This window comes from Propithecus coquereli, unplaced genomic scaffold (assembly GCF_000956105.1).
Source record: "Propithecus coquereli isolate 6110/MARCELLA unplaced genomic scaffold, Pcoq_1.0 Scaffold65, whole genome shotgun sequence".
NCBI lineage: Eukaryota > Metazoa > Chordata > Mammalia > Primates > Indriidae > Propithecus > Propithecus coquereli.
In genome coordinates this window covers 4581104-4596190 of record NW_012152507.1, presented here as the reverse complement: position 1 = coordinate 4596190, position 15087 = coordinate 4581104, and the positions used below count along the sequence as shown (strand labels likewise).

Genomic DNA, 15087 nt, shown 5'->3' with positions numbered 1-15087 from the left:
CTTATCTTCTCCAACTTCTTGATTATCTTATTTTGAAAGGGTATGAGACTCCAACTTATGAATCCCTTACGGTCTTATTTTCCATCTTCCCAAAGTATGAAGCATCAAAAATGAGGAAACTATCTTTAAACAATTACTGGTCTTTCCCTAAATGACCACCCTAAATGACCAAATAAAACAGTGCTTAGAGTATCAGCAGTAATTACAGCTAAAAATAATTGCTTCTAATTTGAATAACTAAGAACTTGCATTTTGGAGTCATGCAGATTTTGGATGCATCACGGATTTGACATTTGCTAAGTGGGGTACCGTGGTTAGATTCTAAGCCTGTTTTCTTCCCAATCAAATTGGGAAAGATTAAAATCTGCTTCGTATGCTTGTTATAAGGATTATATTAGATAACATATTGTCTGTAATTTACTTTTAAAATACTGCAATTTATACAGGAAGATTAAAATGTGGGTTAGTTTTAATCTATACCCCAGGGGCAGTAAATTGACACGTGAAGTACACTAATCAGGGAAGTACACACCACGGGAGGCTAGTTAGCATGTCAAAGACCCTAATCAAAACCTTACACAAAGGGAGCAACTTCTGCTTAATTAGCATTGTGGATGTTAGAAAGTATCCATTGTTGAAAAGCGTGGTGTGTGGATTAGTTAGAAACATCTTAAAGGCACTGCCACTGTTTTGAGCAGGATTGGTAAACATAAAGAGCTAATAATTTAGAACTTCAGAACTATACCCTACCGTTGAGGAATTGGAGCCAGTCCTGCATTCAGCTCTGAAGAGATGATTTTGTTACATGACTTAAGATTAGCTAGCTGAATTCTGCGGATTTTGAATGGATATTTAATGCAAGATGTTGTCAGAAGCCTAAAATGACAGAGGGGACTTGACTTCATCAAGATCACAATACATGCTAAAAAACTGATTTTTTAAAAATCTTTGCCTCCCTAATAAATGTACCTGTGGCAGAATTAGGTCAGAGACTTGCTATCAACTGTAAAATTTTACCATGTAATGGTGGTGACATAATAATATTATTAACAAGAATAACGAAATAGCAGGAGACACATACTGTGTGACAGGCACCCTTCTAACTGCATTACATTATGTTAATTCATTTAATCCTCACAAAACCTTATAAAATAGCCATTATTATTCCCACTTGGCAGAAGGTTAAGTGACTAGAGATCAAGAGGGAAGAATAGCTCTCACCAACCTCTAACTACTGGAGGCCGTCAATCATCACCACCAAAAACTGTGAACAATCCAACCAGTTTAGGTAAATGTATGACATATACAAATAGCACTGAGTACAATGCCTGTACATATGTAGTAAGTGTTCAACAAATGTTTTATTATTGTCGTTGTGGCTCAGAAACCAACAACCCAAAAGATGGTGCTTCGACACATGTAACAGAAGCAGCCTCAAAGTGTCTTTGACCTTCTTCCTGTCTTTTCTAAAGAAGCTGAAGTTCCTTCTTCTGCCTAAAATTCAGACCCACCCAGGAGAACAATTGTTTTTTCTTCCCTTCCCCATAAGACCAAGAAGGTAACCACATCTGAACAGACCCTTTCACTGTCAAAGAGAACTATTTACAAGTTAATCTCTGTTCCCATATTCATTGATTCTCCCAAGCAATCCTTTATTGCCCTCAGCAGAACTCTTTCTCTCCAGTCCCATAACCTGTTTGGCCAGTTTAAACTTCAGAATCCTTTTGGGGGATGGGCAATCCCTGTGATTCTCCCCGTACATACACATACATGTTGAAAAGATGTGTACACCTTTTCCCTTGGCTCCCCTACATTATTATTACTATCCCAATTAACTTTACAACCTAGAACATAATTAGTTTCAGTGTCTCAACTTCCAAAATGACTGACATCAAAGTTATATTACAAAACTAAATCTAAAATTAAGATGTAAAATACAGATAATATGCATATTTCATTTAACCTGAATCCCACAGGAATAAGAGAAAGCATTAGCACAGATAACACAAAAGGACATTATTTACAATTAAGGACTTTCTAGTGGTGTTACCAGCCTAAAGTAGAGCCAGACCAATAGAATAATACAATATAGAAAACCTCAAATTTGGCAGAGGTGAAAAACAGAAAAAAAAATAAGATAAATGAGTCCCAAACACATGGGTAACTGATGTAGTGTAACAGGAAAGAAATACCCAAGGAAGTCTGGTACCACAGATTGTAACGTCTCAGATTTTTAAAAGCCTACATATTAGGTAGATAGCAATGGATTCTGGGTCTCCTAGGGACAAAAGTGGGTGCTGTTGCTTTCATGCAATTGCCCCAACTGGGAAGAAGCACAAAGGTGGGCCTCAGATCCTCATCTTGGTCCTACTCCACCCTAACCCTTTCCCAAGCGACTGCCATACCTGGGGGAGGAGGGAATACCCTATGAATGGCCAATCAGAACTTAGCACGTCAGCTGCAAAAGAATGCAGAGGACTCTCTAGCCCATGGGCCAAGGAGCACAGATACCACAGAGTCCAGAAATTGACCTAGAACAACCTGCATGCATAGTTAAGACTCAGGTCATGCAACTCCAACTATCCAATCAAAATGGTTCCATGGTGACCTCTGAGCCAAGGGGAGGCCCCAATCCGGGCACTATAAAACAAGTTGTAGACCATAACCAAATTCCTTTTGTCCTTCCTTTTGCTCTCCCTTTGCTGCGACAACAGGTCCAGTCATCATCTGTGGTGTATATATCATACTCTGTAAGCCTATATCTTTCTCTTGCTCTATAATCCTATCTTTCTCTCCTCAATGAACCTCATTTTCGTGCTTGCCTTACTTTGGTGTGTCTGGTCATTCTTAGGCCATAAGCACAATAAGAACTGACATTTCAGACTAAAACCTGACATCACTATATTTATTCGGTAATATATTTCTCTAATTCTGGACGGTCAGAACCACTACAACTGGAAGTGGCCTACTGTCCATCTAATTTTTTAATAGCCAACTTTCCTCATTTATAAAATTAAAGAACAAGACTATATTTATAAGATCCTGCTCCTCTGAAATGTTGTGTGTGTGTATAATTGTACCTCATTTAAAGCTGAAATAGACTTCACTATCAGCTAAAATAATCACTGTTACTGAAATAGGTTTAAGGTAATTTAATACAACAGGGTAAAGCAACACTCCCAGAATAACATTTGAAATCACTGAGATTATTGCTAAATAGTTGAAAACTGTATATATTGGCTAAAATCAAGAAAAGAGGATTCTTTTATTCCACCTGTGACTATTTTTTTTTCTAAATGCAATCATATGTCACTTAACGGCAAGGATACGTTCTAAGAAATGCCATCATTAGAGAATTTCACCATTATGTGACCATTATAGAGTGTACTCACATAAACCTGGATGGTATAGCCCACTACACACCTAGACTATATGGTACAGCCTATTGTTCCTAGGCTATAAGCCTGTACAGCACGTGACTATACTGAATACTGTAGACAACTGTAAGACAGTGGCAAGTATTTGTGTACTTAAACACATCCAAACATAGAAAAGGTACGGTAAAAATATGGTACTTTAATCTTATGGAGCCACCATTGTATACACGGTCTGTCATTGACCAAAATATCATTATGCAGCATATGACTATATAAACAATGCGTGTTACTTTTAAAAAGTTGCAAACAAAAACAATGAGGTTAAAAGAAACCTCAGATAATCAACATTAACAATTTAGTTATCTTATTAAGTATTTCTTTATGCACACAAACATCATGAAAAATGGACAACTAATTATTTCAGGTTCAACACGATCCATGCATTTAAAGGTGGTTCTGAAGGAGGGTGCAAGACATTTCAGAGGCAAAATAATGCAAGAGATGGAACTGAACTGCTAAAAATGATAACTACTTGTATAATTGGCCCCATGAACAAATTTCAATGACCCCTATATGTTTGTTTGTTTGTTTTTATAATCCTCTCCCTTAACTAACTACATGACCTTTTGAGTTATTTCCAAGCAATGGTGGGTTTTCTGCAAGAAAAAGGAGCTGAGATTTTGAAAGCCCCTGGGCACAGTTCCTGATGGCAAGATTCACCATCCCCCACAATCTGCCCCCAATACCTGTAGCCCCCCTTGTTAGTTACACCACGACTGTCCCAAGGCACATGTCCCCTCATTTAAAAGTTCATGATCTCCTTTGGTCTGAGAAACGGATTTGAGGCTGCTTCTCCCATTCTTCCGACAAGATGTCTGTCCTATTAAAAATTCCTTTCTTCCTGGGCAATCCTCGTTTCAATAATTGAATCTTTGTGCTATAAGCAAATGGACCTAGACCAAACCCCACTAGCGGTTTCAACGACACTTGAATTAGGTGTTGGGTTTTTCTTTTGCTTTCCTTTTTTTTCTTTTTTAAATAACTAGGCAAATGCTTTCAAGTTATTCTGTATTTTCTTTAGTTCAAAAAGAGTACTGCCAATGCCATCTTTCTTTAACATGCCACGTCTCTTCACATGCACTGCGTAGCTAAATCCTAAGCTTTCATTTCAGGGGTGACAAAAATGGTCAATGAATTGCCGCCTTACCACTGTGATCCAGGACAAAGTCATCTTGGGCATAACGGAATTTTTCAGGTCCACATGCAATAAAAACGTCGTCATCACCAAAAAAGTCTTGCAGACAAGTAACCTGAAAAAAAAAAAAAATCATGTCCAAGAAATAAATTAGAAACATTAGAAGTGAAATTAAAACAAAACTAAATATATTTTTGAGCTTCAATGACAGTATTGAGGTGGAACAGAAAGTTGTTTTTAATATCACACTACATTTCCGAGCACTTTACTTTTACATCCTGTCTCTTGAGTTCAGAACGACAGTGTGAAGGGTTCGTGGCAGGTGTCAATATTCCTATTTTATGGCTGAAATCAACGATGTACAATACATGCAAAGATAAGCAATTTTTTCTCCCCAGGGTTCCGAATGGATGGGTGGCAAAGATGGGGTTGGATGGAGGCCTCTGCTCCCAGTTGAGTGTTACTTTCCCTTCTGCCCTCTCCTAGCAACTCCAGTTCCCAGCCGTGTGACCTTGGGCATGACTTCTCTGTACCTCTGGCGTAATGCCTTGGGTTGTTTTGAGGATTAATGTATGAAAACTGCTTGGAACAGTGCCTGGCATGCAAGTGCTCGATGTGTTAACACTCATCCCCATCACCACACCACCATCATCATCATCAGAGGAAGATTTGCCATGAAGCTAATGAGACTTAACCCTCAGGGCTCTTCCAAGGCCCTGTACCTAAATGTATAGTTCGATGTCATATCCTCAATCTCATATTCCACTATATTAGTTTCAGACCCTACAGAATTTGGATCTTTCCCAGGGAGTACATTCATCCATTTATCCCATTGGTGACAAGAAGAACCTCTTCTAGGATTTTAGACATTAATAGGCTCTATTTTTACCTGTTTGGGTTATGTAGTTTCTTTTTTAAAAAGTACTCCATTCCCAATAATAAAACCACATTGCTCTAGTACTAGCAATCTCAGTACTTCCTTAAGTCTTCCTGATTATTTAGCTTTTTATTGGAACAAAAATAAATCTCAACGTAGAGTTAGAAAACAATGTTCCAGAGAGAAGGTAGTGAACTAGATACAATGTAGATTACTCAGATCACGGTACTTAAGTGACTCAAATGATGGACTTTTTTGCAATGCCAAAATGTGCAAAAGCCCTGTGGAAAGTTCAGGCGTGGCATGTTCACCAGGAAAAGCTAGAAGTCCTGGAACACAGTGAGAGAAGGGGAAGAGTCACTGTAGAAGAGGAGACCAGAAAGGTAAAGGGAAGCAGATCAGATCATGTAGGGCCTTGTCAGGCATCGGTAAGGAATTTGGCTTTACTCTGAGATGGGAAACCACTGGATGATTCCAGCAGAGGACTGCCAGAACACTAATTATGTTTAACAGGCTCACACTGCGCTAAGACTAGACTGTAAAAGGGCAAGGCTGGAGAGCGGTTTATTTGGAGACTATTGCTACTCCAGGCAAGAGATGAGGGTGGCTTGTGTAAAGGTGTCAGGAGTGGAGACAGTGAGCTGGGATCAGTGAGCTGGACATAGAGATATGAAAGAACAGAGAAAATTATGATGGTACAGGGTTTTTGGCCTGAGCAGCTGAAACGACAGGGTTAACACTAACTCCGGCAGGGAAGAGTGCAAGATAATGGAGAAGCTTCATGGGGGAGTGGTTTGCAGTGTGCTGGAAACGGAATCAAGAAAGTGTTTCAAGGGACAGTGAGTGGTCAACTGGGTGTCAATGTTACTGACTGGCCAAGTAAGATGAAGATTGAGAGTCACCACTGAGTTTAACAGGAAGATCATTGGGATCTTGACAGAAGAGTTCTGGTGGAGTGGTTGGGGAGAAAGCCTGACTGCAGTGGGTTTAACAGAAGATAGAGGAGTTGGAGACACTGAGTATAGACAACCGTTTCAAGGAGTTTGGACTGCGAAGGAGGGCAGAGTAACAGGAAGGTGGCAGGAGAGGAAGTGTCATAGTGGTCAAGAGAGCTTGTTTTTTAAGATGAAAGAAACAATAGCAAGTTACTATGCTGTTGAAATGACTCAGGAGGCAGGGGGAAAAAACTGTGACACAAGAAAGAGTAGAATTGCTAGGGCTGTGTGCCTTCGTAACTTAGGAGGGAATGGGATCGTGTGCGGGTGAAGGGACCAGCCCTGGATGGGGCCACGGTCAGCCCTCAGCAGCAAAGAAAGTGAGGAGGCAGGACAGCGACGTGGGACACATGGTGGTGGGGCTGGTGGGTGTTTCCATTTTCTGACTGCTTCTTATGCTACTGAGAAAACTGAAAGTCATCAGCTTAGAGTGAGGTTGGGGGAGGAGCTGCAGCAGGTTTATGGAGACAGAAAAGATGTGAAATTGCAATCTGGGATTGTGGGGAGAGGGCGTGGGGAAGGAACTGTGATGTGCCTGCAGGCTGCACTATAGGCCCACTGGAGGCCCCATGGTCTGCACAAGAGAAATTCTCGGTTCTAAAAATAGAAAGAAGTTGTCCAGCTTACAGTGTTTTAGAAAAATCAAAACCTTTCAGGCCAGGTGCAGTGGCTCACGCCTGTAATCCTAGCACACTGAAAGGCCGAGGCAGGAGGATTGCTTGAGGTCAGGAGTTCAAGACCAGCCTGAGCAAGACTGAGACCCTGTTTCTACTAAAAATAGAAAAATTAGCCGGGTGTGGTGGTGTGTGCCTATAGTCTCAGCTACAGGCAGAAGGATCACTTGAACCCAGGAGTTTGAGGTTGCTATGAGCTAGGCTGACTCCAGGGCAATCTAGGTCAGGTGACAGACTGAGACTCTACTCAAAAAAAAAGAAAAAAAATACAAAGAAAACACTTTTCATGTTGGGATTATTAATATTTCATGAGGTTGCAGCATCTAGCCAGCCAACAGAAGAAAACTGATATGAACACAGATGATACAAAAAACTTGATTGCATAGTGCTAGACTGCAGCGGGAAGCCAGGAGCACAAAACCTCTTTGGGACTTTTTCCATGCTTAAAACATGACTTTGGATTCAGCCAAGTTATAGCGTGGGATAGGACAGGTCTTTCCTACAGGGGCTGAGGAGGCTGGCCTTCCTTCCCCTGGTGGGAACAGCCTGAGCCGTGCTGTGGGGCAGGCCATCTGGTGTGAACAACATACCTACCAGACATGGAGCACCAGCCCATTTATCTTTCGTAGTTGCTCCTATCAAACTTGAACTAAGCAAAAACAAAAACCTACACTGTGTGATAATGTGTAACTAAAGAATGAAGGAGGGAGTTTCTTTTCCTTTACCACTGTTGGTTTAAAGTACAAGTCTGTGTTCATATTTGTCACATTCCACTGACAGCCAAAAAAATTAAGGTATCTTAAGCTCTCAGAAATCCTTTATGGAAATGTGACTCATGTCGTATACATTTAAATATGTTTATATACACACATTAAAGAATAAATTCTACCAACAGCTCCCTAGAATAATCATAAAATGGATAAGAAAGATTTCACTTAAATGTAATATATCAAAGCAAAGCATTGGTTCATATCTACATATGTAAGCTACGTGCACAAGTATCAACATTTTTAGATAATGTAAACAGAATTGTAAGCATACACATCTTATTTTTATGCTAAAATGTTTATACACCACTAGACCCCTTTAGTCCAGTGCAGTCATTATCTGTCCATGCTTAAGTTTCACAAGTATATAAGACTATATATTTTATTTTTTCCTATTAGTAGCCCAAATTCAGCTGATATTTGTTAATGTAAAACATCTGATAAAATGCTCAGGGTCTGATATAAACTCAAATAACTCTCTCTCACCAATGGGAGCCGCATTAATTTACTACTATACATTCACTCTAGCATTAATCAAGTGCCTACTCTATGCCAGGCATAAACAAAGACAAGCAGCACACAGTCTAGTGGAGGAGATGGACAAGAAAACTAGTACTTATAGTTCAAAATGCCACATTAGAGTGAATGCTGTTAATAAAAGAACATTTTGCCCGTTATGGAAATAAGGAGCACAAAGAACTAACTTGATTAAAGTAGCACCCATAAAATAAAGTTCTCAGTACCTTTAAAATATTTCATATGTTTGGACACTTAGATAATTCTTTCTTTTGTGTTTTACAACATATTCCGTGTTCTTTAATTCTGGTGATCTGTTTGTTCTTTTTATCATTAATTTTTTAAACTGGGGTTTAACACTGAGGTATGAGCCGGGTCACTAAATCCATCTCAGAAAAAAAATCAATGTAACAAATAACGTCCTAAAATCATTCTTAACAAGGATGAAAAAAAGTGTCTCAGTTTAGAAGACCTCTTACTGTTTACTTCTCAATTCTTCCTTCAATGCAAGGAAGAATTAATTCTTCCAGAAGCTCTTTGGGAATAATGGACATCATGTGGCTTATAAAAGAAAGCTACACAAAAGAAGGGAAAGTGTTATTTCTGCTAAGGTGCAAAATTGAAGCAATCAGCAGGATCTAATGGGGAAACATCCAAGTGAGAAATAATGTATCTACAGGAGCACACCTAAGTTTTCCAAATGAATGGGGACCACTTAAAACAGTAATTTTTCTATCCTTCAATAGACAGATTAATTAGGTCAGGGTAAACAGGTGCCAGCCATAATTTCAGTGTTGGTTCTTAATAGCTTGGCACAGCCACTTTTTTTCTTTTCCCTATTTGGTCTCTGTTAAGGGATATACAAACATATGCAAAAGCCCTGAGATCTCATAAAAATATTATGCATGTATTAGGTGCATAATAAAGCTTTTCCTCAAAAAAAATAAGGTAGAGAACACGGAGATGTAATCTTCCCCGGAAACTTGCTTTCTGAACAGGAGGGGTTGTGTGAGATGTCTCTTTCCTGATCCACTGACACACTGTGAGAGTCTTGTGTTTCTTACCCTTTGCAGAGTTACAAAGGAGTTGGTGCCAAAGCAACCCCTTTCTGCTCCAAAATTCTAAAGTCTAAATATTTCGGTTTATTAAAAGAGCTTTTATTTGTATTTTAGGAGACTGCTTTCAAAAAAGTTGAGTGTATTTTTCTGAGAGAGAAAAAAAAGGAACACTTTGGCTAAATCATTAATGTCCATTTGAGATTTCTTTCTGTTCAAGTTTTAGCTTCACATGTCCTCAAAGAAATCTTCAGTGCCCCCCCAAGTCCAGGCGTTCCTTTAATGCTCTGTAATTTACCCAATATAGACATTATCATTGAGGTAATCACCTGGTTTTGTGTCTGGACCTTTTACCAGACTGTGAGCTCCATACATGTAGGATCATTATCTTGTTCATTACTATAATTCCAGCACAATACACAGCACCTGCTATATACATTTCTGCTGAATGAATAATGATTAAAATGCCTTCAGTTCTACCTCTTTCAGGTAGCCCTCTCTAAGAGGATCCATCTCACACTCTTTCTATGAATTCCTATCAACCCATTATCATGCAGGGTAGTCCTGGTTCCCAGGTTTATGATGTTATTTTCCATTCCAAGATAACCTATAAACTCTAAGCAGACTAGCAAAATCCTATAGCTCCTTATAGAAGACATTCAGCAAATTACTTGGTTGGTCAAATTCTGGCCCTAGACACCTTAAAACAACTTCCTAAAAAACTATTCTTATGTCACATAAGCCCATTCAGGAATTAAATCTCTTTTTCATCATTGTTTCCGGGTTATTTGAAAAAAACTACTTGTGAAATCTACCACTGCAACCATTTGGTATAGGAGATTCAAAGCAATGCAATCTGCAGTCATACTAGATGTTTGGCGCTATTTAGAGACTTGAGGTTGCATTAAGTGAGGGTCCCTTGAGATACTTTCCAAGCCTACTTTATTGAAATTTTCCAAGACCTGATAAAAATTCAAAAGGAACATCATAGGATCTCAGTGAGAGACTAGTTTAAACTGACATCTACTTAACAGTGTCATGTGAACATCTTAGCACCCTTGAAATGTCCATCTTGAGGATCAAGGACCACATTTTACAGAAGAAATAATAGGATGAAGGATATCAGGAGTATAAAATACACTGGAATTTTTAATGGATTTTCTTTAGTTTTAACTCTGTGTGTGAGAGAGAGAGAAACAAAAATCCACACCTCCTGCTGAAATTAAATGCTTTCATTATCAGAGACCTAAAAGGTTGTCTCTAAGGGTGTTTTTTTTTAAAAAAAAAAAAAAAAAACACCCAACTATTTCTAGCTTCCTTCTAAAAAGGATTTAAAGGAGCTCAGAAAGAAAGTCCAGTAAATGGTTGGTCTTTGAAACTAAAGATGTTATATAGGCTTGTAATGCAATTGTATTGATATTCCTGATTTTTTTCCTAAGAAATGGTCATGTTACAAGTTATAAAATGCCAAAAGGGAACTGTATTTCATTTTGAACCCCCCCAAATAATATTCTACCATATATAATTATTCTATCATGTAAACAAATAGAAATACAACTTTAAGATGCAAAGAATGTACAAAAGACAATTTTAACATATAATAAAGGATAAACCTAAAAGCTGCCTGAACCATTATCTTTATTTCTATCGCTAGCAGAGGACAGTTCTTTTAAATAGACCACCCAACTAGATAGTAGAAAGCTATAAAATCAACAGATTAACTTCATTGTAACTAACCTTACTTCAGACAAGACCCCTCTCCCCCTGCCTTTTAACAGTTCTATCTCTAGAATAAAATTTCTGCTTAAAATGAACAGGGAAATCATATCTAAAATAAAGAAAAGGTAAGTCATTTGGTCCTTCCAAAACGTCAGGAATAACAACCAGAAAAACAAATTCATAGGTCAGTAAGCAGGGACTGGGATTGTCCCCATTTCTTTATCCTTGGCCCAGAATACAATTAGCATAAATAGCCTGCTTTGTTCCCAATGTTGGCTGGCCCACAATAAGGGAAGGACCCCTTTCTACAGCAGAAACAAAGCTACTTAGAATAGCAATGTTTTTCAGTTTCCTGTAAATCCATTCAGCCAGGCACTCAGGGACCATGTGGTTGCCATGGAAACAGAACTGAAGCAAAAAGATGACAGTACTTACAGTAAAGGGTTTCTCAATGGCATCGACAGACAATCCCCTACATTTAGTTTGCTTCCATTAAAAAACATTGGACCTAACGTTCCTGTTCCCACTGCAGCCTCCTCAAAATAATGACTATTCATCAATCAAGACTAATCATGGAATATTGAGACCCAAGATTTGGTTTCAGGAAGTCCCTCTTTCTATCAATAGGATGGAAAGATCTTAAAAATTCAGACATATTAAGCTACCAAATATATTCTGGGAGAGAAGACAATCATCACTCTTCTTATAAAGAGGCAATTTCTAAGTTGATCCTCTGACTGCCCCCACTGGCAGCCACCCCTTTAGTCTTAATTCCTGTAGAAAAAGGTACCAAACCTACTCTGGGGCTTTCCCCCAAGGGAGGGAGTTTGGAACTGCAGGGGCAGAAAGGCGACCCCATTCCTCCCCCCATCATAAGGGTCACAGCAGACACTCCTGTAACAAAGACAGGTTAATCAGAGAAAACCATAAATTTATTTAATCAGAGTTTTACATGACATAGGAGCCTTCAGAATGAAGACCCAAAGATACAGGGAAAACTCCATTTTTATGCCTAGGTTTGATGAAGAATAGTCATACAGAAATATAATTAGACAAAAAGGGTATGATATAATGCTAGTAGACTGGGGTGGGGAAACCCAGCAAGGCCTGTCTGTTCAGATTTTCCTTGGCCTCTCTGTACAGCACTCCTTCCTCCCAGATATGGGGCAGGGCGCTTTCTGGCATGAGGGTCTTATGGCCTATCAAACAAGGCAGCTTCTTCATGGCCAGCTCTGACAAAGAAAGGTGGAAGAGAGAGTAATATTTTCAGGTTTTATGGTCAGCTTTGTGGAAAAGGGGTTCTGGCTTCTATGATCCACCTTGGGGAAGAGGGATTCTAGTTTCTATGGCGCGCCTGAGGGAGATCAAGGGGTGAGAGACAGGAAGGCAGGAGAAGGTCAGAGAAAGACTTCGCTTCTGAGGCCTTCACTTTGGGATATTGTTTTCTGAGCCCCCAAAGAACAAAATTTTAGAAGTCGCTAGAAGGAACCTATTACATCGATGCTCATGAGCTTTCTAACTCTGAAGAAGTTAGAGCCGAAGGCACTCAAGCAGATGTGACTGGAACTTGAGTAAACGTTTGAGGACTTGGTCATCTTCAAATAATAAATAAAAAAGAAAAATCATACATGTTAAAGGAAAGGCAACTGAGAAGCAAAATAAAAGGTGCAATTTTCTATTTCCAACAGGGAAAATCAAGCATGGAAAACTACGCACTTTCCAGGATGAATCTCATTTACACATGAATTTCATTTAACCCCCAGGGCAACCTTGTGACCTGAGCACTATTATTCCCGTTTTACCCACAAAGAGGCTCTCACCAAGGTTAAGAAACTTGCTCAAAGTCATACAGCCAGTAAGGAAGGAGCTGAGATTTGAATTCTGACTAACTTGGAACATCCTCTTTATACTTTACCACACACTGTCTCCCTAAAGAAGGATTAACAGTGTGATCTATGAAAAAAACATAAGAAACCTTGTCGAGATAAGTCAGAGAAGTCTTCATATTTGTCTAAAACCCAAATAATCAGGTATCATTTTTCTATGTCTTACTTTTATGGAGTAAATGAATGGCAAGTAGTAAGCTTATACCTAGGATTTTAAAGGATCAACTTCTAAGTAACGTTATAAGGTCAGTACAAAATCGGGCCAAACTCCTAAACCTTAGGGAATACTAAATATGTTCTGAAATTGGAATCTTCCAACAAACTGGCTAACTCTAAAAAACAAATTACAAACACAAGTTACAATCATATGGTTGTAGAACAGGACCCTATTTGCGGCCAGATTGGAAATTCTAAAAGTATAAATATGTGTCAATAAGTATTATGACCTTTACATTTTTAAAATAAAGGTGAAACCTGCAACATTTTTCAGGAACTGATTCTCTGCACATAAAAATCAGATTTGTCCACCCTTCTGGTGTCAGTGTAACATATGGTGAGCGAGTGCATCCAGGTAGTTAAGGCCCATGAAATCGAGACTAAGAACATTAGTTAAGGTGGTATGGGGAAACTTGGTCAGTTAATTCTATACTTATTTTGGGAAACACCAACTATGCAGCACTATCAGCACAAACAGCATTACTATGCTCTAACAGTGAAGATATTTAGGTTTCTAGGAAAAGTATCCCTATTAAAAAAAAAAAAAAGAATCATGTCTGCTTTTTATACTTCTTTCCTCCTAATAAAATTATTTTCCTCCTCCCTCGGCATCATGCTCTGAACCTTCACTTCTTATATCAAAAGACAACCCCAACCTCCCTCTTAGCAGCCCCTCTACCCACTTTTCACTTGTTGCACTTAACATTTGTGGGTTTAGGGAGAGACATTTCAAGATTAGAAAACTTAAGTGTAAAATAAAAATAAATTGGGTAAAGGTTAGAGGCTTTGATTAGAAGGAAACAAAATAAACATTAGTGCCCAAATTTCACACTGCCTAATGACAAATTTCCCTCTCTGCTTATTTCCCAGTTCTAAGTTGTGGTCTTGCCAGGTAAGTACATTAGATTTGAGTCCAAACTAAGTTCTGCAGTTATGTGCTGCAGAACACGTAAGACTTTGCTTTACCTATTTTCACACGATAAGGAAAATTTTTCATTTTCGAACCAACATAAATCCTACAAGAAAAATAATGAGAAAATTTCTTCCCAGTGCAGTCTTCTTAGTAGATGAAGTTCTCACTTCTACAGTCAAAGAAATCCTCTGAATAAATTACATACCTGTGGCTATTCGGAAGAGGAACGCACACCATCCCATTTGAATTATTTATGGCAACATTTTAAAAGTAAAATTAATATTGGCTGAGGCAAATACCACAATTAAATTTTCCTGTTTAAAAGGCACCTGTTCCTGAAATACAACCAAAACTTATTACACTAACATATATCAAATGATTTACAAATTGTTAGAACAAACACTTAGTTTAGGAGAATTCAAAGCAAGATAGTTCAGCAGTTGGATTAACTGGTTTATCGATACCCACTCTAAAAATGCAAATATCTGGCTGGGCGAGGTGGCTCACGCCTGTAATCCTAGCTCTCTGGGAGGCAGAGGTGGGCGGATTGTTTGAGCTCAGGAGTTCGAAACCAGCCTGAGCAAGAGCGAGACCCCGTCTCTACTAAAATTAGAAAGAAATTAATTGGACAACTAAAATATACAGAAAAAAAAAATTAGCCGGGCATGGTGGTGCATGCCTGTACTCCCAGCTACCGGGAGGCTGAGGCAGGAGGATCGCTTGAGCCCAGGAGTTTGAAGTTGCTGTGAGCTAGGCTGATGCCACGGCACTCACTCTAGCCCGGGCAAAAGAGTAAGACTCTGTCTCAAAAAAAAAAAATGCAAATATCTATAGAAGGGTTATAGGTTGTCTGAGCACCTCTGCCTCCATTTGTATAGAACTTGAAACTGAAGGTAG

At 38.9% G+C, this 15087-nt stretch overlaps 1 protein-coding gene across 5 annotated transcripts in view; it reads right to left on the bottom strand.

Moving 5' to 3' along the window:
* The window catches only part of DCLK2 (doublecortin-like kinase 2), a 152916-nt gene that overhangs the window by 52273 nt on the left and 85556 nt on the right, over positions 1–15087 (bottom strand). For all 5 annotated transcript variants that reach the window (XR_001138125.1, XM_012660040.1, XM_012660043.1 and 2 more), the window contains exon 3: positions 4585–4687. Coding sequence is in view for 4 of the 5 variants with exons in the window: in XM_012660040.1 (XP_012515494.1) it covers positions 4585–4687 (103 nt within the window). In the remaining variant the exon portion in view is untranslated. The remainder of the gene's footprint in view (positions 1–4584; positions 4688–15087) is intronic.